General features: G+C 39.9%; 1 protein-coding gene across 3 annotated transcripts; it reads left to right on the top strand.

Annotated features, from left to right (window-relative positions):
- Positions 1–1,094: 1,094 nt before the first annotated feature.
- LOC100565120 (Golgi-associated RAB2 interactor protein 6) lies at positions 1,095–25,043 on the top strand. Of its 3 annotated transcripts, none has more exons than XM_062984334.1 (7): positions 1,095–1,195; positions 4,609–4,772; positions 6,943–7,142; positions 10,469–10,718; positions 11,686–11,987; positions 21,029–21,078; positions 22,925–25,043. In XM_062984334.1, the coding sequence occupies exons 2-7, from the start codon at positions 4,620–4,622 to the stop codon at positions 23,038–23,040; spliced, it is 1,071 nt and encodes a 356-aa protein (XP_062840404.1). In that variant the 5' UTR covers positions 1,095–1,195; positions 4,609–4,619; the 3' UTR covers positions 23,041–25,043. The 3 variants fall into 3 exon arrangements, with proteins under 3 accessions (XP_062840404.1, XP_062840405.1, XP_062840406.1); XM_062984335.1 differs by having other exon boundaries at positions 1,119–1,252; XM_062984336.1 differs by having other exon boundaries at positions 1,131–1,229.
- Positions 25,044–26,407: the final 1,364 nt, after the last annotated feature.

The following is a 26,407-nucleotide window of genomic DNA, read 5'->3' on the forward strand; positions in this document are numbered from 1 at the left end:
CCAACCTTCAGTCTTTCTGATTCAGCCTAAAATCATGGATTTTGACCTTGAGTAGGCTGAAATGGGCCCATATGAGGTTAACACTCCAGCACTTTAGTTGTGAGTTGATGGAACCTGGTTTTATTTACAGATGTTCTGCGTTTTAAAATTGTGCTATTTTATTTTCTATGTGTTGATAGTGGTTCTATGTGATATTGTTTTATACTCATGTACTGTTTTATGTTATATGCCTTTGTAAGCCTCCCCAAGTCTCTTTGGGGAGATGATGGTGGGATATAAAGATGATGATGATGATGATGATGATGGGCAGGAGTGATTTTCCTCCTCCCCTTCTCCTAGTGCATCATTTCTACATGCCAGGAGAGTTCCAACAGCAGTTTAATGGTGGCTGGGTAACCCCTGTTTTTAAGGGGTTTTGGGGAGGTGGTTGGAGCCCTCTTGAATTTTCTGGGTTAATCAGCCTGGAAAATGCGAGAGAGCTGTGCAGACAGCCTTCTCAGAAGTCCAGGGAACTTCCTAGGGGGCAGTCAAGACAGCGCCCATACTGAATTTGACCCGGGTTTTTCCAGTATCAAATTAATTTGGCACAAAACAGGGAGCTTGCGCTTTTGAGGAGCTGTCTGGATGTGCCCCTAGTCCTGGTTTTCTCAGCCATCCCACTTTTTCAGCTCCGTTTAAAATGTCCCATTTCCACGCTCTCCTCCCTTTGCCTCAAACCAAGTTAAGAGTACAAAAGCCTTTTGTCCTCAATGAACAGAATCTTGCCCTTCCCAGTAGGATCAGGGAAAACCAAACTGCAGCAGCCTCTCATAGCTTGTGCCTTCTTCCTCATCAATGACTTTTGCCATGTTGGCTACACTCTGCTGTTGCTTGGCCATATATCTTCCAGTTTTCATGTCGGTAAGTATAGGACTGGTATGGCAGATACCTGATTTTTATATGACTCATTTGTCCTACTGTGGGTCCTCTCTTTCAGCTTTCTCTTAGCTGAGCTTCCTGAAAGAGTGCAGTAGCCCTATACATGATGAGACAATGTAAGGTCCATGGGGGATGGATGCCTAGGCTCAAATGGTCATAGAGCCACAGATGACATCACAATATTTTCCTTGACTCATGAGAGAGAGGGCACAGAGTCACCTCAGGACACCAAACAGTGAAGATCAAATTTACAAAGCTTCAACAAGACAGTTTGTGTGTGAGTCCTAGATGATGTTTTGACTGCTGGGCTGGTAGGAGGCAGGGGATCTTACATGTAAATATATTCCAAATGATAGCTTTCTGAAACTAAATCCACAAAGCCTTATAAATAAAGGATGGGCAGAAGGTGACTCTCTGGCTGATCTTTAGAGCTGAAAGGATGGTTGACTCACCAGTTTTAAACAATGACAGTGATATAGTGACACTCCTGCATTCTCTGCTACAATTATCTGCATTTATTCGAGTCTGATGTGCCATCGAATCTAATGCGTATCTCAATTTTCAAAATCCTGAAATTAAATATGCTGAATATTATACACATTGATGAAAAGTGTACTCTTTGTAATTTGGCCAATAAAGATGTATATTACTGATGCTGCCATCTTAGAATTCCTTCATTAGAAACAATTGCATTAGAACACCAAAGCCTCCATCGATGGAAAGCAAAACCTTGGGCTGCATCATGCTGTAGAATGAATCTACTTTAATTGCCTTGGTTCGATGCTGTGGAATCCTGGGAGATGTAGTTTGAGCCTTCTCTGCCAAAGAATGCTGGTGCCTCACCAAACTACAAATCCCAGGATTGCATAGCATTGAGCCCTGACCATTGAATTAGAGATGATGTTCCTCAAAGAAGATCTCCAGATGCAGCTCCTGAAGCACCTTCCCCTTTTGCTTTGGCTCAGCACTAACATAGAATCATAGAGACATAGAGTTGGAAGAGACCTTGTAGGCCATCCAGTCCAACCCCCTGCCAACATTACTGTATCTCATAAATCTAATGCACACCCCAATTTTGACAAGGATATTATTTAGCCAAAAAAAGATGAGCATTAGATTTGAATAAACATGGTGTGCTTCCGAGACGAAGAAATAGTACGGGATTTATTTATTTTTACCAAAGAATCATCCAGATATAGTGGTGAACTTTAATCCCAGAAGCCCCATCCAGCAATGCCAAAGGATTCTGAGATTTGAAGTCCAATACTTCTTCTGGAAAATTATTGGGAGATAAGGAATTGGCATTGCAGTCACAGGAGGAGGGGATTCACCTCTTAGCTCCAGCCACAATCCCTCAACTACAAGGTATTTTCCCCAATATTTTAATTAATTTTTAAAACTAGAATCACATACAGAAAAGCAACAATACTTAATATATTTTATTTATATTCTGCACTATCTCCTCAAGGGGACTCAGGGCGGATTACAGAACACATTTACGGCAAACATTCAATGATGTTATACAATTAACGAGAACAGACATTACATAAACAGAGGTAAAGGCATCCGGAGGCTTATAAATACACACACACACACAATGACTACTCAACAAACATTTCTATCAACAGCTCTAAAACTACCAATGTACATAATTAGTTTGAAAAGTGAATTTCCAGCTTCTCTTTTGTTGGTTTATTAACTTTTTTCTTTCACGTTATATCCAGTAAATTGTTTACTCCTGTTTTTTTTTAACATTTACAAGTGAATATCCCAATATTTTATGTCTCCAAACCTGTATATGAAGATTTTCCCTTTCCCTCCAATATGTATTGATAAAATGGTTTCCATTCTTCTGAAAATGTGCCCAATGATTTATCATTCAACAACATTGTTCACTCAAACTCACTTCTGTTTTGATCAAAGCCAAATAATTTAAAATCCATTCTATATCTTTTTTGCAAAAATTTTAAATTCATTCTATACCTTCTTCACAATTTTACTGGTACCAATTCATATTCCAACCCTATGCCACCAGCCCTTCCCTTGTTTTGAATTTAAATTGACCATTTTCCCTTAAGTACAAGTTTTTGTCCTGAGCATTTGACCATGTGTCCAGAAAGTGAAAAGAGCCCATCCATTGTTAAAAAAAATCCCTAGTATATAATTGTTTATAGCTGCTAATGAATATTCATCACCATAATGATGTATACCCCTGTCCCAATAATTGACACTAAATGTGTTGATTAATTTGGTTGAAAAGCATTGCACTACAAGTGAGATAAGATGGCCCACAAGTGATTTGTGATGGGTCATTCATCTCATGGCATGCCATTGTCTTCAAATAATGTGTAAACTATTCATAGAAATTAAATTATCCATATTGGACAGTTGATTGTACTCCCTGGAACTATGAAGGAACTAATGGTTGTTGTTGATATCGTTGTTAACGAGATACAGTCATTTCGGTAGTGGCTCCATAGATGTTAATCTATCTCCAAATAGCAAAGTTTTGGCTCATTTAGCATTATATTTTAAGCAAACCTTGAAATTTCATTAATTCCAAGCTAAATCTATTTGAGGTGTTGTGCTGAACATTTTTATATTTAATATTTCTACTAGTTCAAATTTATGGATATTTTAGATTATTCTGAGTGAGTGTTTAATTTCATATGTATGTGGGACTAGATTTTTGAATGTTTGAACTGCTATTTTAATTTAAGTTATATTTTATTAGAATTATGTGTTATCTATGCATTCACCTCAAGAGGGACTTTGACATAAAAAGAAGTGGAAATCCCATGAAGCCTTCCCCCAAACTTGTATTTTTGTCCCTTAATCCATCTGAACTTTCTACATTGCCATTTTACTAACCTTTCCTAACAAGAGCCTTTCCTGAAAGGTTCTACAAGTGACAATTGGACTTTTCCATAGATTGCAGAAGCCTTGTACACTGTTTAACATTGAAAAAAATATCTTTTTTTCCATATCACCAATGGACTTTCTGTCATTGCTGCCTCCTTCTTTTGTTTGGCATTTTTGTTAATTCATGTTTGTTAAGCCTTACACTTGTTCATATGCTCTTTGTAGTGTACGTCATCCTGCATTTAACTGGTTTTATTAGTTTATTTAATCTGCTTGCAGTTGTGCACCTTGACCGCTGAGCCAATTGGGTATCTGGACTGTAATAAAGTTTTGACTGAACACAGCAATCCTATGGATTTACAGCTTTCAGCCCAAGGATTCAGTTTGAACTTGGGATGGTAAAGTGGGTCAAAGCCTTTTTTAGAACAGAAAGCTAGACATGAAATTACAAATTACTTCCTGTTGAAAAAGAGAGGGCCAAAAATGGATGATATTACTCTTCTTGCCCCCAGAAGCCATCTGGGTCATTTGGATCCAATAAAATTGCAATTTTTTTTAAGAGGATGCAAGAGGAAGGTATCGATTTCCAGGGTCCTTTGAAGGTCCAATGAACCATAACTTCCCAAGTTGCCCACATCAGTTACAGTCTGAGGATGCTTTGACAATGATCTCCTATTAAGGATGTCAATCTGGATAGTGCAGAAATGGCATCCGTGATGTCCGCACACTTTTTTTGCTATCTAACTGGTGGAGTCTGTGGAATTCCTAACTCACAGAAACCCTGCCTCTCACTTCCCCTCTAACTGTTTGTACATCATGTTGGTTTAGGATGAGGGAAGATGTCAAGATCCAAGCGGTCCAATGCCCCAGTGGGAGGCATCCCTGTCAGAGGACTTTTCAACAGGGAGATGGGACCTTTGCAGCGTCAGCTTCAACAAGGGGAATATTCCTTACTCAAGTTTGCTCCTATGCTGGAAAGCGAATTTCTACAGGTAACGCATGGCAGGTTGAACGGATATCATAGTTGCCTGGTTATTTCTTCACTCTCTTCTTTGTCTTCCCCAATGAGTTTAGTCTGTGTGGTGAGCAATTTATTGGAATTCTATATCCTAACAGGTTCTTCTCTCAGACAAACACTCCTTCTTCACAACTACTGTTGCAGATTTGGTTAAAATGTTCCTTCATGGGATCGCTAAGTTCTTCAGTGCAAATATATAGTCAGCCTCTGCCGGAAATTAACCATAGGGTCACAATAAAAAAAAAGATATATTCTTCCAGAAAACATTTCCTGCAAAATCTCTAAAAGTTGACTGGCAGACATTGACCATAGTGTTGTGTTGAAGGACCTAGAGATTCCTAGAGAGATGTTCTCTCACCTGAAAAAAACCCCAGTTTATTTACATTTTTCACTTTTGAGGGGATCCTGCACTCCTGATCCAAAGGCTACTTCTCCACATTTCAATGCCTGCATTATTGCCATGTGCCTTCTAGTAATTTCTAACTTTCTAAGTTCTAACTTAGACCCTAAGGCAAACCTATCTCAAGGTTTTCTTGGCAATATGTATTCAGAAGATTATTATCTTTGCCTTCCTCTGACTTATTAGCTCTTTCAAAAAGTGACTTGCTTACTTCTGTTTTCTTTATTTTTTCTTGGATCCTAGAGATCTACCAATCAAAGTAAGTAGAGACATACTTATGCACAGGCAAATGCAGGCTAAGAATTAAGGGATGCCAAGCATATGTTGAGCCCAGGAGCTTGTAGACAGTACTCACAAATCTATTCAACATTTTCCCCCAGAAAGCCAATTTAGGAATGTTTTTTAGTTGTTGGAAGACTTACCCTATGTGTAAGCTTCCAAAATACAATCTACCGGTTACTAGGGGAAACTGGACTAGACAAAGCATCTTGGAAAAGTTACTTTTTGGGACAAGACCTAACCTTGATATTCAGGGAGTGGTGGTCCAAAAATGTAAATCTTTCCAAGCTCTATGAGAACTTATTTCAGATGAGAGATTCAGGTTTAGTGTTTTGGAAACAGCTTCTCCTTCTCCTTCTCCTTCTTCTTTGGTGCTATTATTAATAGGAAGCTGGAGAAACTGTTTCTAATCTATTGCAAATCATCCAGCATCCTATTAGTAGATGCTGATTTACTTTCCACCCACTCTTGCTTAAATCATATGGCTATATCCAAGCTGTAGCTTAGTTAATTTGGTCTTGGTTGCCTAGGTACAAAATGCCGGTGCATAACTGCTTGTTTCTATGTCCTACCCAAATGGCTATCACAATGCAGACAAATTGGTTTGAATTGTGGTTTATCTTCCAGTGAACATGACCTGTTTCTATTAGATAATTCAACTCTCTTACTTTTATTATTTTTTTGAAAGCAAAGTAATGTAGACTGTCTTCAGCTCATTAGAAGAAAGGGATTATATATAGTTGGCCTTCTAGATTTGTAGATATGACTCCTGTAAGTCTGAGTATTCACAGATTTGATTAAGACATTATCTCTAGGAATCTCTTTTTCCTCCAGTGGGACTCTGTGGTCAACTTTTGCAGAAGCCCAATCATATTATCATAATGCAGGACCTAGAAACTCTTAGAGATGACATCTCTCTAGAAATCTCTAGTTCCTCCAGTTCAATTCTGCAATCGACTTCTAATGGAAATTGACCATAAAATTGTGCTGGAGAATCTAGAGTTTCCTAGAGAGGTATTCTGCCAGGTTAAAAAAATGACAATTTCATTATCTGTGGTTTTTTTAATTTTTTAATGATGGTTTACATGTTTTTATGTGGTTATGCTTTGTAATATACATGTATTTTATGGCGTTGTATTTTAATTTTTGTTCCACAGGGCTTGGTCTCCATGTAAACCGCCCCGAGTCCTTTTGGGGAGATGGGGTGGGATATAAGAATAAAGTTATTATTATTATTATTATTATTATTATTATTATTATTATTATTATTATTATTTTGTAGGATGTGTGTGTGGTTCCTATGTCCATAGCCCCAGTGAACATGGAGAGCAGACTGTAAATGTAACAATTTAGAGTAGCTTGTCTGAGAGGTTTACAAATGTTTTGCTACGGAGCATCTCTGGTGCCTGTTTCAATGTGGGAGATGCTTATCTCATTTCTGTCAATCCTCTCATGGTCTCTGCAGATTAACAAGCGAGGAGACATAACTGATGTTCACAACGAATTGCAGACAGTGACAGTTGGAGTCGCCTGCACCAGCCCCAACTTCCCAGGGCCTAATGTCTTGCTCCTGGCTCGCCCTGTCTTGTCCCCTGAAGAGCGGCCACAAAAGCTGAATACTTTGCGCCGCCGCCGAGCACCAGCCAAGAAATTAGAGCTCACTCGGTAAGTCTGGTCCACATCATCCATTCTAAAAAAAAAATTAGAATTAGAAGAGATCCCCCATCACTTTCTCAGATATTCTAATATCAGGTAGAATGCTGTGTTTTTGAACTGCAGAGCTTGGGATTGTTACATCTGGAGGGTACGTGAAATCCCCAGAATCCCAAGGTAACACTGGCAGTGCAGGTATTGATGCATTCAGGCATGAAGACCTAAGTCTTAAATTGATTTTGGAAAAGTTACTTTTTTGAACAATAGTGGCAATGTGAGTCTTGTAACTTCTACATCAGTTGGGCAATGAGTCCTTTCAGGGATCAGATGAACCTCTTTCGGGAGCACTGTAGTTATTGCAGGAGATTGGACTAGATGGCCTTTATTTGCAGGTTTAACTTTTGGTGATATGATTATTTGCGGATCTCATGAATATGTTCAGTGTAGGAAACTCTAGGTTTTCTATGGCAACTCTGCATTTCTATTCATAAAACAGATTTTCTTTCTGTGCAGAAATATTGTGTTTCTATGCAGAAAATTCATTTTTTCTATACAAGTGTGTGTGTGCATCCCTTCCAGTTTGTCAATTTGTGATGATCACTTGAATTTCACAGGGTTTTCAAAAGCAAAGAATACTCAGAGGTGATTTTGCCAGCTCCTTCCTCTGAAATATCATCAATATCATCTTGATAATCTTCCACCCAATTACTAAGAAGGATGGTTATTGTTAGCTTCTAAGAACAGACAGAATCTAGTGTCTTTAGGGTATTTAGGTCAAGTATACCATGCGCAAATTTTGCACAGAATATATCATCCACTGCAGTTTAGAAAATACTGTTTTCTGTGCAAAAAAATGTGAATTTTATCCAAGATAAACTCTGAATTGAAAAATTCTCAGCAATTCAGGATTTTCCTTGTTTGGGATTTCCAACATTTAAAAAACTGTTTTTAACCATTTGCTGAATATTTTTAAAATAGTCTTTCAATCTCTACAGACATAGTAAATCACTTCAAGGCTTAAATTGTTTTGAGATTAAACCTTTTTTTCCGGGCTGACTTGGATTCTCCATATCCAAGGTTTCCCTGATTAGCATGAAATCAAAGAACATCAGCGAGGTTTGCTGCCTTGGTTATTTGCTTGAGTACATTAACAATGAATATTGAGTAAGGGGCAACCAAGGTCATCGTAGAAACAGCAAGGAGAGGAAGCCTATTGATTAACAGACTACCAAGATCAGACTTGAGCATTGATTCATAGGCAACCAGGGTCAGGTAGAAATAGAGTGATGGGGCAATAAACAAGTTCAGTGTTATTTTGGGGTTTTGTATGTCTGAAAGCATAGAGAAAATAGATGCTTTGGCATTGTTGCAAATCTCTTTAGGTACAAAGAACAGCCTTCCCTTGCATTTTTAGTATATGGTAGTTTGCTACAAATTCCTTATATTTTATCTTGTTTTCTACATCCTAGCTATTTCAGTTATGTGTAGTTGGTGTGTGCCTTCAAGTGATTTTCAACTCATGGGGTTTTCTGAGACTAAAAGTATGTGCCTCACTCTAGGTTTCCAGTGAATTTCTGTGATTGAGCCGGGAATTGAATTCTCCAGAGTCATAGTCCAAGCCTCAAACCATGTCTGGCTGCCTGGCCAATTCACCCCACACCCTTCAAATCCCATTTCCATGACTCCTGCCCTATCGCCGTACAAAAGAACAGAGCTGAATGGATTGGCCAGATCACTAGATTTTCCCAATATTTTCTTAGTCTGTGGCAACTGGGTGTTTTTGTTTGTTTGTTTTTTACTTTTCCCACCCTGCTTTTTACAGGATCCTTGTATAATTTAATCCACAGAAACTGGAGTTCTTCCCCACTTCTCTTTCCCTTATCAAATTTCTGATGGAGTAAGAGCTCTGTGGGGAAAAATATAGCCGGTGCTGGATGTATAGCTAACCTGCTTTCTCTCAAAGGAGGAAGTTGTGGCAGGAGCAAAACATTTTGGTTTTTGGAGTCATTCAAATTTTGGATTTCCAAGAAAAAGATACTCAACCTGTATCAGGAGGATACCAGCTGTGGGAAAGCTGCTTTACAGCAATAGACTTTAATTTGTCCAGAGATCAAAGCATACAATTTTCGCAATACATGCCACCCCCGACTTACAAACATCCAACTTACAAACTCATAGTTACGAACGAGCTTCTCCTCTCCCTCCCTGCCATGAAATCATAGCGCTGAATCAAAGTGTGTTTGTATCTTTCCATTCCCTTTCCTTTTTCTTCCTATTGATATCTCTCCAAACTCGCTGTTCCTTGTGTTCCTATTGATCTCTTCAGGCCTCTTTCCCTTTTCTTCCTATTGATCTCTCCAAACTTCTTTTCCCTTTTTTTCTATCCATTTCTCCAAATTCTTTCCCCCATTTTTCCTATTTCTCCAAACCCTTTCCCCTTTTCTTCCCGCCGATCTCTCCAAACTCTCTTTCCTCTTTCTTCCTACACATATCTCTCCAAACTCCATTTCCATTTCCTTCTTATCAATCTCTCCATCCCCTTTTCTTTTACTTTTACTTTAAATCCGGTTGCTGCTTTCTGCAGAATATTGGGGTTTGTAGTTTAGTGAGGCCCAGGACCTCTCTGACTGAACATTTTAAAGACCCTTCCCTAAACTACAAACCCCAGAATTCTGCAGGAGTCAGAAATCGGATTTAAAGTGGATTGATGTTTAGTTATGAGATCCAATATTCCCTTTGTCCTCCCTGTATTTCTCTGTCTCTCCTCACCTTGCCTTCATGTCTGACATCACTTTTAATTACCCTGACTCAATGCTATGCACGGCTTGGATTTGTAGTTTGGTGAGGGAGCAGCATGCTTTGGAAGAGAAGGGTAAAGACCTTGTAAAACTGCAGCTCCCAGGATCCCATAGCAAGGAACCAGGACATTTAAAGTGGCATCAAGCTGCATTCATTCCACAGTATAAGGACACCCCAAGGAAGCTGGGTCAAGATAAACAGGAGAGGCTCCTGGAGGGAAGAGTTATCTATTTCTATGTTTTCCTTTCCATTGTTTGGAAGCTTTGGTGTTTTTTAAAAAGGGATTATAATCACACAGGGACTATAATGTGCTCCTTTTTGGACAAATTACAAAGAGTGCACTTTTTGTGGACCTGTTCCAACCTAAAAACAAATCCAACTTAAGAAGGAACTATAGATCTTATATAGTTTGTGACTTGGGGACTACCTGTAGTTACAAAAATAGGGGGACGGGGCGCTTGGATTGATACACTTCAAAGCCATTATATTGAGATGTAAGTCATGTTTCTCCCCCCCCCCCTTTCTTTCTGCCTCTGGAGGCTTCTCCCTCTAAGCTTTGTCAAGATCTCGGTGCACAACGCAGAGAAGCAGCAGCTGCGATTCAAGCTGGCAAGTGGCCGGACCTTCTACCTGCAGCTTTGCCCCCAGCTCGGAGCACAAGATGATGTCTTTGAACTCTGGGTCAAGGTGATCAACATGGTGCGACCTCCCTCAACCTCAAAACTTGAGCTGCAAGGCAGAATCAAAGATCCTGGGCAGCCAGCCAATCCCTTTTCCCAGATGCCAAAGGTTGGTGTTCCCATTCTTCTATTACGTTGGTTGCTACTGGACATGTGCATTTGGGGGAAATGACCCTACTTTTGTTGGGGGCCCCAATCCATTTTTTGTAAGTCTCCCTGCCGCACGCCCTGCCACACACAGACTCTCTTTCCAAGGCAAGGAGGCAAGTTCAGATGCACATGAAAGCAGCCTGTTTTCCATTTCTTTAATAATAATAATAACAATAATAATAATAATAATAATAACAAATTTATTTTTATACCCCGCCTCTATCTCCCCAAAGGGGACTCAGGGCGGCTTACATGGCGCCAAGCCCAAATAAAAACAATAGCAATATAAAACACAACAATAGACAAAAGACATGCACAATTATACAAATTTAAACATTAGCCATTAAAAACAAGTGACAAGAACTAATAAAAACATGGATTAAAACAGGCTTTCATGTGAGCAGATTTTCATGTGCGGAGGGGGTTTCCCGTTTCATGCCTCTAAAGAAATGGAAGACACAAAAGAAACAGTAGAAATGTTAGGAATGAATTTCACGCACATGTCTAGTTGCTACTGTGGTCATTGCATATGCGTGACATTTCATGGGTCAATATAAGCAATGAACAGACTACTGGATGGAAACCTGGTGGAGAGAGAGACTGGGAGTCAATTAAAAGCAGCTGAAAATATGGAACAACATAAACTGTTTGGGACTGTCTCTGCTAAATTGTGTTGGTTGGAGTGTATGAAACTCCAAGAACTTCCTATTCAACTAATGGCCTAAATTCAATCATAATGTGATGCTTAATACATCAGTTGATGAGCTGATAAATATAATCAGTGGTTCTTCTAATTGGAAGATCCTGAGAACTATAATCTAGGAAAGGAAGTTGTCCCAAGTGTCAGGTCATTGGTTCCCCATCCTTGATATAGTTTGGTTGAATTTATGCATGACAGAGTGTTCTCTTATCCCTCTTATGTCAAGGCTCTGAGCACACCTGATTCATCAAACCTAGAAGAAACAGAGAGCATCCCCAGTGTGTACACACCTGAATTGGTCAGCCCTATACAGGAAGATGCCAGGAGCAGGCGGAGTATGGCCTTGTCCATGGGAGGCCCACCCAGCTTCCACCCTCTTAGCCACTCTCCTACCGTCAGCGAAGGAAAGACATCTGATTTGGAAATGTACCGTCTCTCAGAGGGGATGGAGTCGATAGAATATCTTCAGAGCCCCCCGAGGCCCCAAATCCAAGACCGTAAGAAGGAGCATAGTTCTACACCAAACAGGTACATTTCTAGATGGTGGGTTGGTGAGGGACATTTTGGAAGGTTAAGTTTCCAGCTGCAGGATTTGAGCCCTAATGGCCAGAAGAGCAAAAGCCATGGACAAGAAAGACTTGAATGAACTAGCCAGCCAGGAGCAACCACTAGCAGCTGGGTGGTGGTATTTTTAGCATTTCTAGGACTTTCCCCCTACAATGCTATCTACAGGTTTTCAATTAACACAAAACAAGTCAAATACACAACAGAACCATACCATAAGAAACAAGAACAGAAAAAATGATGACCAAACAAGAATTAGCAGCACATATTTTAAAATTGAGAAGTCCAAATTTTGTGATGTCCTTAGTTACATTGCCTGGGTCATAACAAAAGGTCTTGACCAAGATGCTTGGAAATGAACAACATTCCAGAATTTTTGGGGGAGAAGGCTGTTCCTCTATTAAGGTACCATTACTGTGAAGGCCCTGCTCCTCAAAGTGTTCACCAATTTCTTTATCTGGGCCCTAAGAGTGGGACCTTTGAACACTTTAATATTTTGATAGGTATTTGGGGAAGAGTTCAGATATAATAGAATCATAGAATCATAGAATAGTAGAGTTGGAAGAGACCACATGGGCCATCCAGTCCAACCCCCTGCTAAGAAGCAGGAAATCGCATTCAAAGCACCCCCGACAGATGGCCATCCAGCCTCTGCTTAAAAGCCTCCAAGGAAGGAGCCTCCACCACGGCCCCGGGGAGAGAGTTCCACTGTCGAACAGCTCTCACAGTGAGGAAGTTCTTCCTGATGTTCAGGTGGAATCTCCTTTCCTGTAGTTTGAAGCCATTGTTCCGTGTCCTAGTCTGCAGGGCAGCAGAAAACAAGCTTGCTCCCTCCTCCCTATGACTTCCCTTCACATATTTGTACATGGCTATCATGTCTCCTCTCAGCCTTCTCTTTTGCAGGCTAAACATGCCCAGCTCTTTAAGCCGCTCCTCATAGGGCTTGTTCTCCAGACCCTTAATCATTTTAGTCGCCCTCCTCTGGATGCTTTCCAGCTTGTCAACATCTCCCTTCAACTGTGGTGCCCAAAATTGGACACAGTATTCCAGGTGTGGTCTGACCAAGGCAGAATAGAGGGGGAGCATGACTTCCCTGGATCTAGACGCTATTCCCCTATTGATGCAGGCCAGAATCCCATTGGCTTTTTTAGCAGCCGCATCACATTGTTGGCTCATGTTTAACTTGTTGTCCACAAGGACTCCAAGGTCTTTTTCGCACACACTGCTGTCAAGCCAGGCGTCCCCCATTCTGTTTCTTTGATTTCCATTTTTTCTGCCGAAGTGAAGTATCTTGCATTTGTCCCTGTTGAACTTCATTTTGTTAGTTTTGGCCCATCTCTCTAGTCTGACAAGATCGTTTTGAATTCTGCTCCTGTCTTCTGGAGTGTTAGCTATCCCTTCCAGTTTTGTGTCATCTGCAAACTTGATAATCGTGCCTTCTAACCCTTTGTCTAAGTCGTTAATAAAGATGTTGAACAGAACCGGTCCCAGGACAGAGCCCTGCGGCACTCCACTTGTCACTTCTTTCCATGACGAAGACGACGCATTGGTGAGCACCCTTTGGGTTCGTTCGCTTAGCCAATTACAGATCCACCTAACCGTAGTTTTGTCTAGCCCACATTTTACTAGTTTGTTTGCCAGAAGGTCGTGGGGGACTTTGTCGAAGGCCTTACTGAAATCCAGGTACGCTACATCCACAGCATTCCCTGTATCGACCCAACTCGTAACTCTATCGAAAAAAGAGATCAGATTCTGGGGCACAAAGCTTATAACATCACAAGTAACTACCATCAAGATTTTACCCAGACTGCACTCCGACCATGCACCTATGGAAGTTTTAATAGAGGATAAAAAGAATTCAAATAGAGAATATAGATGGAGGCTAAATGAAATGCTATTAAAAAATCATTTAGAACAAAAAAGATATAGGGATTTATTGATAGAATATTTTCAATTAAACAGGGAAGAAGACACGGATATAGTTGTTATTTGGGATGCAAGCAAAGCGTACATAAGAGGGCATTTTATGCAACAAAACATACGGAAGAACAGAGATAAAAGAGCAAAAAAGGAAAAACTAGAAGAAGAAGCAAAAGATCTAGAAGAAAAATTAAAGAAGAATCCAAGAAACAAAGATATTATCTTCAAACTGGAAGCTTTGAAAAGACGTGTTGATGAACAATATTTGGAGGAGATAGGAAAAAAAATGAAATACATAAAACAACAAAACTTTGAAAACGCAAATAAAGTGGGAAAGTGGCTAGCGTGGAAATTGAATAAAAGAAAACAACTACAATGTATCGACAAAATTCAAGAGGAAAATAACATATATTTTGATAAGAAAGAAATAGAAAACCAATTCGTCAAATATTATAAGAATTTGTATTCAGAAGATAATATTCCAAAGGAAAAAGTAGTTCAATATTTAGGAGAGCAGGAGATAAAGAAAATAACAGAAAATCAAAGAGAACATCTAAATAAAAAAATAGAGATAGAAGAAATAGTAAGTGCAATTAAAAGGATGCCCAATAACAAAGCCCCAGGACCGGATGGTCTTACCACCCTATATTACAAAATATTTCAAGACATATTAAGTAAACCTCTACAAAAGGTAATGAATGGAATCCTAGAAGGTAAAAGGGCCCCACAAACCTGGGAGAATGCTAACATAACACTATTACCAAAAAAAGATACAGATAACTCCAAAGTCTCAAACTTCAGGCCGATTTCACTGTTAAATGTTGACTATAAAATATTCACTAGTATACTAGCAGAAAGACTAAAAAAAGTTTTGAGTGAAAGAATACATGAAGATCAATGTGGCTTCCTGCCCGGTAGACAACAAAAAGAAAATATAAGATTACTGTTGAACGCAATTGAATATTACGAAAAAAATCAGCAAAAAGAAGTCGCCTTCCTATTTTTAGATGCGGAGAAGGCATTCGACAGTGTAAACTGGTTCTGCATGTTCGAGATCCTTACAGAAATGGATACAGGATACTATTTCCAAAATGCAATAAAAAATATTTACTCCCATCAAAATGCTAGAATTATAATAAATGGACAACTGTCAGAAGGAATAGAAATAAAGAAAGGGACAAGACAGGGGTGCCCACTTTCACCTCTACTTTTCATATTAACATCAGAAATTCTGCTGGAAGCAATTAGGAACAACAAGGAGCTGAAAGGGCTAAGAACCAAAAATAACAGCTACAAGATACGTGCATATGCGGATGACATTGTGTGTATCATAGAAGAGCCCAAAGACAAGATTAAGACATGGTTGGAAGTAATTGAGAAGTTTGGGGAGATAGCTGGCATAAGGATAAACAGAGGTAAAACCAAAATTTTGACAAAAAATATTTCACAAGGGCAGAAACAGGAGTTACAACAAAAAACAGGGATAGAAATAGTAAAAAAAATTAAATATCTAGGGATCGAGTTAACCGCGAATAATGTTCAACTGCAAAAAAATAACTATGACAAGAAATGGAAAGAAATGAAAAAAAAATGGAAAGATGGGATGGTTTACATCTCTCCATGTTAGGAAAAATTGCCGCTATAAAGATGAAGATACTAGCTGAAGCACTATTTCTTTTCAGAAATCTACCCATTCTGAATAATAAAAAAACCCTGGACGAATGGCAAAGAGAAATTAACAAGTTCATATGGGGCAGAAAACGAGCAAGGATTAAGTATCCATATATGAAAGATGACATTCGCAGAGGAGGGCTGGGAGTCCCCGATCTGCAATTGTACTATGATGCGGCTGCCTTGGAATGGGTAAAGGAGTGGGCCTGCCTACGGAAAGTAAGGATATTGGCATTAGAAGGCCAAGACTTAAATAAAGGATGGCATGCATACCTGTGGAAAAGGAAAGGTTACAAAGAAAAAAACTTTAGCAATCATTATCTAAGAAAGGCATTAATAACAACATGGGAGAAATATAAAAACAGATTCTATTGTAGGACACCATTATGGCTCTCCCCCTTAGAGTCAGAGCACATGAGGGAGATTCCTAGAGAAAGATGGCTAACATATAAACAATTAATAAAAATAGATAATTACGGAACAAGACTAAAAACATATGAGGAAGTAAAACAGCTAGAACCATCCATAACTTGGCTAAATTACTGGCAGATCTCGGAAGGCTTCAAAATAGATAATCAAACAGGATTTGAGAGAAATGATACAACATGGGACAAAATTTTAAAAATGGAGAAGAAAATTATCAAAATGTTATATCAACAGCTATTGATCTGGGAAACAGAAGAAGTTTATGTAAAAGAAAACATGACCACATGGGCTAGGGAGATTGGACATACCATAAGCATGGAGGAATGGGAAAGGTGCTGGAAAAAAAATAAGATATACATACTCAACACAGTTAAAGGAAAGCTGGTACAAAATCTTTTTCAGGTGGTACATAACGCCGGAAAAATTAGCAAAAATCAATAAAAACAAGAATGGAGATAAGTGTTGGAAATGTAAGAAAGAGAAGGGAGACTTCTTTCACATGTGGTGGGGATGTAAAAAGGTAAAAAGGTTTTGGAAAATAGTACAGAAGGAAATGGAGATTATATTACAAACAAAATTAACCTTAAAACCGGAATATTTTCTACTAGGGCTAACAGACTTTTTCGCGGATACAAATAATGAAAAATTGTTTATATATATGACAAGTGCAGCCAGAATCTCGATTGCGAAACTCTGGAAAACAGCAGAAACGCCGTCATTAGAATAATGGCTTTTGAAACTGATGGATATAAAAAATATGGACACATTAACACAGATAATTTCAGTAAAAACAGACACAAAAACAGATTGGGATAAATTAAGCAAATATCTCAAGGAAAAAGAAAAGAAACCTGGAAATGTAGAAGTAGAAACTGTTATGACACTCTCAGGTTCTTAGAAAATTGTTCGGGAAAGAATTTGGAAAAGTAAGAATAAAAATGTTGAGCAGGGGATCTGGAAGGGAATCCAGAGAGAGGAGGGAGGGTCGAGGGAAATCAGGGTTTTATATATTCCCCTCATCTCCCTTTTTTTTTTTTTCTTCTTCTTCCAATTATTGTTTGTCCGTTATTATTTTACTTTGTTCTCTTTGTATTATTCTACTTTGTAATCACATGCGACTCTCCTCTTTTATTGTATCACTATAACTATAAATAAAATCAGTAAAAAAAAGAAAAGAAAAAAGAGATCAGATTAGTCTGGCATGACTTGTTTTTGGTAAATCCGTGTTGACTATTAGCAATGACCGCATTTGTTTCTAAGTGTTCGCAGACCACTTCCTTAATGATCTTTTCCAGAATTTTGCCTGGTATTGATGTGAGGCTGACCGGACGGTAATTGTTTGGGTCGTTCTTTTTTCCCTTCTTGAAGATAGGGACCACATTCGCCCTCCTCCAATCTGCTGGGACTTCTCCCGTTCTCCAAGAACTCTCGAAGATAATTGCCAGTGGTTCTGAAATAACTTCCGCTAGTTCCTTCAGTACTCTTGGATGTAGCTGATCTGGCCCTGGGGACTTGAATTCGTTTAGAGTGGCCAGGTGTTCCTGGACAACTTGTTTCCCTATTTGGGGTTGGATTTCCCCCAATCCTTCGTCCATTCCATGTTGCTGAGGTTGAAGATGGCTTTCTTTTTGTGAGAAGACCGAGGCAAAGAAGGCATTAAGTAGTTCTGCCTTTTCCCTGTCCCCTGTCGCCATCACCCCATCTTCTCCTTGCAATGGCCCTATCGCCTCCTTTTTCTTCCTTTTTCTACCAACGTAAGCAAAAAAGCCTTTTTTGTTGTTTTTTATGTCCCTGGCAAGCCTGAGCTCATTTTGCGCTTTAGCCTTGCGAACCTTTTCCCTACAGGTGTTGGCTATACGTTTGAATTCTTCTTTGGTGATTTCTCCCCTTTTCCACTTCTTGTGCATGTCACTTTTGAGCTTTAGCTCAGTTAGAAGTTCTTTGGACATCCATTCTGGCTTCTTTGCACTTGTCTTATTTTTCTTCTTTGTTGGCACTGTTTGCATTTGCGCCTTGAGTATTTCACTTTTTAAAAACTCCCATCCATCCTTAACTCCCTTGTTTTTTAATATCGGCGTCCATGGAATGCCGCTCAGTAATTCCTTCATTTTTTGGAAGTCAGCTCTCTTAAAGTCTAGAATGCGTGTTTGACTTGTCTTAGTTTCAGCATTCCTTTGTATTGCAAACTGCAGGAGCACATAGTCACTTGCCCCTTATATACATAAGAAGGTAGTTTAGCAGCTGAACCTAAACCAGCCCTTCAAAATGTACCAGCTAGACCAAGAGTTCTTAAACGTTTTCAGCCGTGGAGTTCTTTTTGAAGCAAAAGTTTGTTGTGGAGCCCCAAGAAATGTTCATATATTATACTAGCTGTACCTGGCCACACATTGCTGTGGCCTAGTCTGGTTAAATGGGAAAAAAGGATAGAGAAAGAGCAGGTTTCAGATATATGTGATTTTCCAGTGTGTGTGGGTAGGCAATATTTGTGGTTGTTCCTTTGTCTATGCAGATATAGAGATTGTTTTGGCGACACAGAGCACCCCCAATGGATGGCCATCTAGCCTTTGTAATAATAAAAGTAGTAATAGGAGCAACCCCAGGGACCATCTAGTCCAACACCCTTCTGCCATGAAGGAAAAGCACAATCAAAGCACCCCCAACAGATGGCCACCCAGCCTGTGTAATGTTAATAACAATAATAATAATAATAATAATAATAATAATAATAATAATAATAATAATAATAGCTAAACTCCAGAGGCCATCCAGTTCAACTCCCTTCTGCCTTGTAGGAAAAGCAGCGAGAGGGAAATAAGGTTTTGATAGTAAGAAAGGTGAGGAGAAAAAGGATCTGGGCAGCAAGGGAGGAAAAAGAGAAAGGTATATGGGGCAAGGAATGCAAGGTAAAAGGTTTTTGGGGACAAAGGAGGCAAGGAAAAGGGGCTTTTGGCGGCGAAGGCAGAGGGAAGGTGAGGAGCAGGAAAAAGAAGGAAAATGGAACCGTGGAGTAGCTCAGCATACCTCACGGAGTCCCATGGGCTCCATGGAACACACTTTGAGAACCATTGGGCTAGAGGATCACTTTTGAACAAGGAAAGCCAGTTGTGTCCCTTCTCAAACTGTAAACTCATCAGGATGATCCTGAAGCATCACTTTTGGCAATTAAGCTTGCAGGAATTGTGAATGCTCCAAGGGGAGATAGTAAGCTTCATATTTCCCAATTTTCTTAGACTCAGGTTTCGCAACTGCCAGTGGATGGGGAGCAAATTTAGCTGGCAGAAATTTTGTTGGCCTCCCAAAAATTGTTGTGTGTGTGGAAGCACACATGATATTTCAGAAGGAATACACTATGCTTGCCATGTAAAGATCCTTTGATTACTTACTAGTGGTAGAACCCAGAGGGAACTGTAAGTAAGTAAACTTTTATTATGGTCAATGACCAGCTCGTAACGGGGGTACCCAGTTCTGTACATCCATGTTAGACTTCATTAATAATAATAAAATTATAATATTTTTTTTAAAAACTATTATAAAATTGAATTATTTACCAATCTAAAATCTAGGCTAAAGACCACATACAAGTTACTATTGAAGCTTAACTAATCCCATAGGATCCTCTGGGGCAGTCTCAAGGGAGGGAGTGGGAATGACACCGGGGGGAGGGAGGAAGTAACCATAACTGTAAATAACAGTCTAGAACTATAATTATCAGTCTATTTCTGATTCCCCATCTATACTCTGTAGGAGATGCTTAAGTCTTTTGGCTCTCAATCATCTTCTGCCGAATTTTAATTGCAGCCGTGCAGAACTTGGCAACGTTGTATGTCACAGCCGAGATGGTATCTGAGAGAAGTATGGTTACATAAAATTGTCCAGAGCGTCCTGGGTATTTAGTTGTCCATGGCGTAATGAGACGCAAACGAATGTCTCTATAAAACAGGCACTGCAGAAGCACATGTTCTGTTGTTTCTATGTGACCTGAGTCACAGGGACACAGCCTCTCAGAGTATGGGGTCTTCTGGTAACGACCTTCCAGTACTGCAGATGGAAGCACATGGCATCGAGCTAAGGTGAAGGCTCTTCGATGGTTGGCTACCTCCAACATAGTGAAATATTCCATAGGTGCTCTTGGTAGAACCCAGTATTACTTGGAAGACAATAATAGTTTTGTTTCAACCATACTAGAGGACGAGGGCCTATCTTTGAGTTTTGAAATGTTCATCACATATGCACCAGCCCTTTCAGAGAAACTAGCTGCCAAACATGTTACTCTGTACTCATATGAATGAAAATATAATTTGGAAGCCATCTCAGGACCCCTCAAAGTAAATTTCATGTGTGGCACATATATTAAGTTAGACCAGTCCAATCATCTTCTCTGAAACCATACAACCATTTATGTGTGCTGAAATAACAAACAGGTAGAGACAGAGATGCAGTCTTTATACACTTTTTCTTTATACAATTTTTCTGACCACATAGCTAAGTGCCCTGTTATGACCTCACCAGCAACTATGTCACCAGTAAGCATCTACCAGGACACAGCAGGAGTCTGTTGGATGTGTGGGTGCTGGATCAAGCCATATCCAACCTATTCCAGCTGTCTGCATATCCAAAACATATAGGATACCATGTCTCCTTGCACCAAATTAATGGCTGGATATAACATTTCTCTGCAAATCCAACTCCATGTTGTATGGACTCCCCGCAGCAGCTGAAAGATCAACACAGCCTAAGAAAATGGCATTTCTAGCAAAAGCTTCCATAGACTACAGTCTACTCCAACAGATGCCATTTAATTCAGGAAGGGTGGTACATCTCAAACACACCTTTGCAATTTGTAGGAAATCACCTTTTTAAAAACAATGATATAGATTATTTTAATAAAGAAATATAAAATAAGCTACAGGAAATTTCCCATGCTTCCCAATGAGGAATAGGAATTATTGTTGAATAAAATACACTGACAATTGCTATTTTGTTTTTAGGAAAACCAGCAGAAGCAAACGGTCTCGCAGAAGGAGGTCTTCCCAAAAAGGTAGGTCAGGGATGTTAATATGTCATCCAACAAAAGAGGCTCAACATCCTTGAACTGGTTGTCACTGAACACTGAACACCCTACTCTCATTGAGAGCCAAGAACAGATCAGCTTTGGTCCAGGATCATTTAGTCACTAACATGTACTGGACAAATCTTGCCTAAAGGCCTCTGGGGCTGTTTAGAGGCTGCCCCAAGTGGTTCCCAGAGCGCTTTTGTGATTCACATGGCTGGACCAGCTCAGGGATCACTCTGGCCACTGCCACTTTATCACTGGCAAGAAACAGGTTTTTCCCAGAGGCTTGCTGGGAATGTTGCATTTCTGATCATATGGGTCAGTATTCAGCATGGCATCATCAGAATGCAACAGCTTTTGGCAGGGAGCTGCTTCCTGGTGGTGCTGCAGTGGTGGGTTGCTGTTGTGGACCATGGATCAAATTAGATCCAACCCGATTCAGCTATTCACAGCTCTGAAATTGTGGGCTCACTTTGGAGCTTCCAAGAAATTCTTGAGTAAATCCAGTGTTTGCTATCCCTGATTAATGGATAGATGCAGGGGTTCCACTGTAAATCCCATACATCATGTGGATTCCCCCACAGTAGCTTATTTTTTATTTATTTTTTTCGTGTCAGGAGCGACTTAGAATTTGTGAATCAAGACAAAGAGGATGGAAAGCCCTCCTAGAGTGCCCACAAATCCTTTCCTTGAGAATTGAATAGCTAGCTAGGATGCTGATAGGCAGAGCTCTTGGCTGTTGAGAAGTAATGGGAAACCTGTCTAGTCATTTTCAGCTTTTTTCACACACCTTCTGGAGAGGCCATCTCTATCTGCTGGGTTTGGGAATACAGAAGGATAATTGGAACCTATCTTCACAGTTGTCAGTAACCAAATAGGAGAAAGCTCTTTAGCTGCTACTGTACTTTTGGGAAGAAATGGGGAAGAGGCCTGCACACATTTCCACAGATGATGGTGTAGGCATGCTGGTAATGCTTCTTATATCTTGACAATAATGGCAAACTGTTTCACTGTCAGTCACACTTTTCAGTGTGACTAAATAATATTGCCTTGGAGGAAGTAATAGTTTATCACTATGCTAGTTGGGTTCCTTTAGAGAACTATAGTTTGGTAATAGTGGTAACAAGAAGTGCTCCTTCTTGCCTTAGGCCGTTTTTCAGGACTATAATAATCAGGCTTTCCTATGCAAATGAAATAACAATGAAAGCAGTTTAAAGTTTGTGATAATTCTTTATTTTTCCCAACCCTAAACCTTGCTCAGAATTTGGAATTGTTGCTTTTAAAAATAACTTCCAGGATTTCTAGGATCTATTTTCCTAAAAAGGACCTTTTCCAAATTCTGTCTGATCACAAACATCTGTGTCACATCATCGTCCTTGCTGGGCCTTCATCCTCTCTTTCCTTTATTTCTCCTTCCTGCATCCTAAAATGTAAATGGCTCTTGAGCCCCTTTCTCTTGGGACCTCATCACATGAGGTACTTTTCGGTGGGATACACTGGTTCATCAATCCTTTTGCAATTGAGCCCACTGGCTCCCATCTTATGACATAGAACAATGTCCAGTGGGGCTCAGACGCAAAAGTATTGACAAATTGGCACATGACACTGTGGCAGCAACATGGTAGGCTTCCCGTTTTTCATTGGATCAAAGAGGTGAAGCTGGACAGCCAATGCTTCCCCCACGAGATGGGGCAATTAGTGAGTTGAGTGATGTAGGACTTGTGGTGATGGGCTCCCCACACCCTCAACGGGCACCACTGGATTCTCCATGATGTGTGGCGATTTTGGCAACAAGTCTGATGAGGTCATTGGTCTTCTGGTTTCTCTGCAGGTACAACCCGGAAGCCCAGCAAGATTGTCTCCCTTATCATGTCCTGCTCTTGGGTGAACCGACGGAAGAGCAAAAGCCGAGATACCAAGACCAGAGGCAAAGGAAAGAAACGCTGACTCAAACAGCTTCAAAATGGAAGAGCCCCTTGTCCACCATACTATAATAATTAAAAGGCTGGTTGTAAAAGAAAAATTTTACAACTGTTTTGCTGGACAAAGAAAATAGTGCATCAAAATAGTAGTGGGAAATGTAAAGCTGGATTCTACAGCTAGACATTTTCTAAGTTGGGTAGAATAGGGTATTTCTAAGAATCCTAGGATTATAGAAAATGGAGCTATGGAAACTGAAATGGTATTCAAGTACTAAAGATTATGTGGGATGAAACATATCTCTATGGCTGGATCTACACTGCCTTATTTTCCAGGATCTGATCCCAGATTATCTGCTTATCTCATATTATCTGACGGTGTAGACTCATATATCCAGTTCAAAGCAGATAATGTTGGATCAGCTCCTGGAATATAAGTCAGTGTAGATCCAGCCTATTTCAAACTATAGGGTTGGACAGGGTTGAGAACCACTGGAACCAAAGCAGACTGCAAAACCTCATGTTCTTTCAGAAAAGCCAGCTGGAGAAATTTGGATCAGCTGTGTGGCTTGAACAAATACTGTGGACTTGTGTGCTAAATATCACACAAAAAACACTGCAAGTTTCTGATAGCTTCTAGACCTCTAACTTAGGCCCCTCCTATACAGCTGAATAAAATCCAGATTTTCTGCTTTGAAATGAGTTATATGGCAGTGTAAAAGGGCCCTCTGAGCTCAAGGGAGGGAAGGGTGATTGAAACTGCAAAAGAAGTTGCAAAAGTGAGTGGTGGGGGTTGTAAAATATTTTGCAAAAATGATATGAACACAGAGGAAGAACTGGGCTGCTGGTTGAGAAAGAGGAAAAAGTGGTGGATACTGATGAAGAAAGAAGAGAAATTGGGGTCCTGGTTGAGAAGGGAAAACTGCATTTGTACTAAGAAAGAGGAGAAATGGTCCTGATCAAGAAGGGGAGTCCCAAAACATATTCCCAGTAATACATATTCCCCAAGGAAAGGGGATGATGACTAGGATCCCTTCAGCTATTTCCCAAGCCAGTTAGCTATCAGAATCTTTTGTGTATATATGGAGATAGATGATCCCCTTTGTCAACAAAATAAACTCAGGATGTTTGTCCATTTGAGGCTGAGAGTCTGAGACTCCTGCAGAAGAGGGGGGTTAGTAGAAGTGAAGTCATTAACTTTCTATGCCAGTAGCAGATTGTCTAAAATCACCACCATTGTTTTTTGAGTCTTGCACCTTTGTCTCACACTTGAGTTAATCAGGGACTCATCAGCATATCCATGTTACCATTTCCTCCTGAAATTGTGCCCTCCCAACAAACTGGCTCTTTGAACTGACCAACCGCCAGCTGTCACTATTCCTGCCACAAGAATCTTCTTCTGCATGCTGTGACACCAAGGGAACCCTGCCAATTCGGGTGCGGATCCTAGCCTGCCTATTTTTCAACTCATCGAGAAGCAGCAGGAAGTCTCTCAGAACTGTACAAAATGCAACTTATTTCTACCCTGTTTCCCCTAAAATAAGACATCCCCAGAAAATAAGACCTAGTAGAGGTTTTGCTGAATTGCTAAATATAAGGCCTCCCCCGAAAGTAAGACCTAGCAAAGTTTTTGTTTGGAAGCATGCCCAATGAACAGAACACCAGAGCTTGCAGGATTGGTAAATGTACGTACCATAGAGTGTTGTACATGGAAATATTGGTAGTAACAAGAAATTCTTGAAAAGATTCACAGTTTGTCTGGTTATGCTGGTTTGTGATGACAACTACTGTACAGTATATAATAAATGTTCATTTTTTTGTTCAACAATAAATGTGAATTCTTCTTCATGGAAAAATAAGACATCCCCTGAAAATATGACCTAGCGCATCTTTGGGAGCAAAAATTAATATAAGACACTGTCTTATTTTCAGGGAAACACGGTATGTGAATGTAACACTTGTACCTTTTGAAGCAAATTTATTGTACCTTTTTGGCCAAATTATAATAAACCTATGTGGCTTTGCATTCAACCTGAAGAGCTTGTTTCTCTGATCCGGCTGATCTGGTTTAATGGATGCTCACTTGGCATGGACGTCTTAACTGCGGTTTTAGCTGAAATAACTGCCATTTTGTTTCTCATTCTGTCAGAGCTTCTCTCTTACACAAGATCTGTGTAAAAATAATATAGTGGGACTTTTTTTTTCTTACAATGCCCTCTGCATTTGAAAAGGATTTTGTGGTGCTGCCATGTAAAAAAAGTCTTCCTTCCTTCCGTCTATCCCTCCCTCCTTCATTCCTTTCATGGAAAACACATTTTGGAACCTGTTGTTGAGCCTTGGATGTGTGGGTTAGTAATTATTTTCTACTAGGTAATTACAGGACAGTCATCTAAAAAGTTGGCAGATTTCAAGCTGAAGATAACTGTGCATGTAAACAAAGGTCCACCCCACCTCCAGTCTCCAAAACATTCATGTCAGAGTTGCAAAACAAATAGCATTAGGCCAGGAATTGAGAAATCATGGTCCTTCAGAAACTGCTGGACTACAACTCCCAACTAACTTATGCAAATTTAGCTGATTGGGACAAACAGAATCCTCAAAGCTGCCTAATGCAGCCAGCTCACAAATCCTTCAGCTGATTCAGTTTGGCAGAGACAGTCCCAGTTGACTCCCTGAGCTATCTGTATTTCTAGCTGTGTGCTTTCAGAATGTCCCAGTTTTTTTTCTCCTACTTCCATTTTCTCCCTTTCTTCTCGGCGTACTTCAATTGCTATAAACTGAAATCAAAGTGCAAAAGGAGGGGACCAGAGAAATCCTGGCATTCCCAATATGCTCAGGCAAAAGCAAAATCCTTGAACTTCTTGTGGGATAGTCCATATTAATAATTTTTGCCATTTTAACCATATTCTAATGTTGCTTATTGGGTTGCTGAAGCAGCATTTCTAATTACAGTCAGTTCTACATGTTTTCTTAGGCTATAGGGCCCTCATGAAAGTGAAAAGTACAAATAAAAACTACTATTGTTAAAAAAATATCTTACAGAACACCTCTCCAGGAATTTCTAGGTTCTACAGCAGGTTCTATTGCAGGCTGTACATTCTATGTCAGTGGTTCTTAACCTGGGAGTCCCCAGATATTTTTGGTCTTCAACTCCCAAAAATCCTAACAGCTGATAAACTGGCTGGGATTTCTGGGAGCTGTAGGCCAAAAACATCTGGGGACCCTAGATTGAGAACCACTGTTCTATGTCTACCCGAAGTTGGCCATAGAATTACACTGGAGAATTAAGAGATCCCTAGAAAAGTGTCCTATGGGAATCTCTCAGTCTTTCACCATATGTTTGGCTTCCAGTGGAGGTTGACCATATAGTTGCAATGGAAGACCACAAGACTCTT

This window comes from Anolis carolinensis, chromosome 6 (genome assembly GCF_035594765.1).
Source record: "Anolis carolinensis isolate JA03-04 chromosome 6, rAnoCar3.1.pri, whole genome shotgun sequence".
NCBI lineage: Eukaryota > Metazoa > Chordata > Lepidosauria > Squamata > Dactyloidae > Anolis > Anolis carolinensis.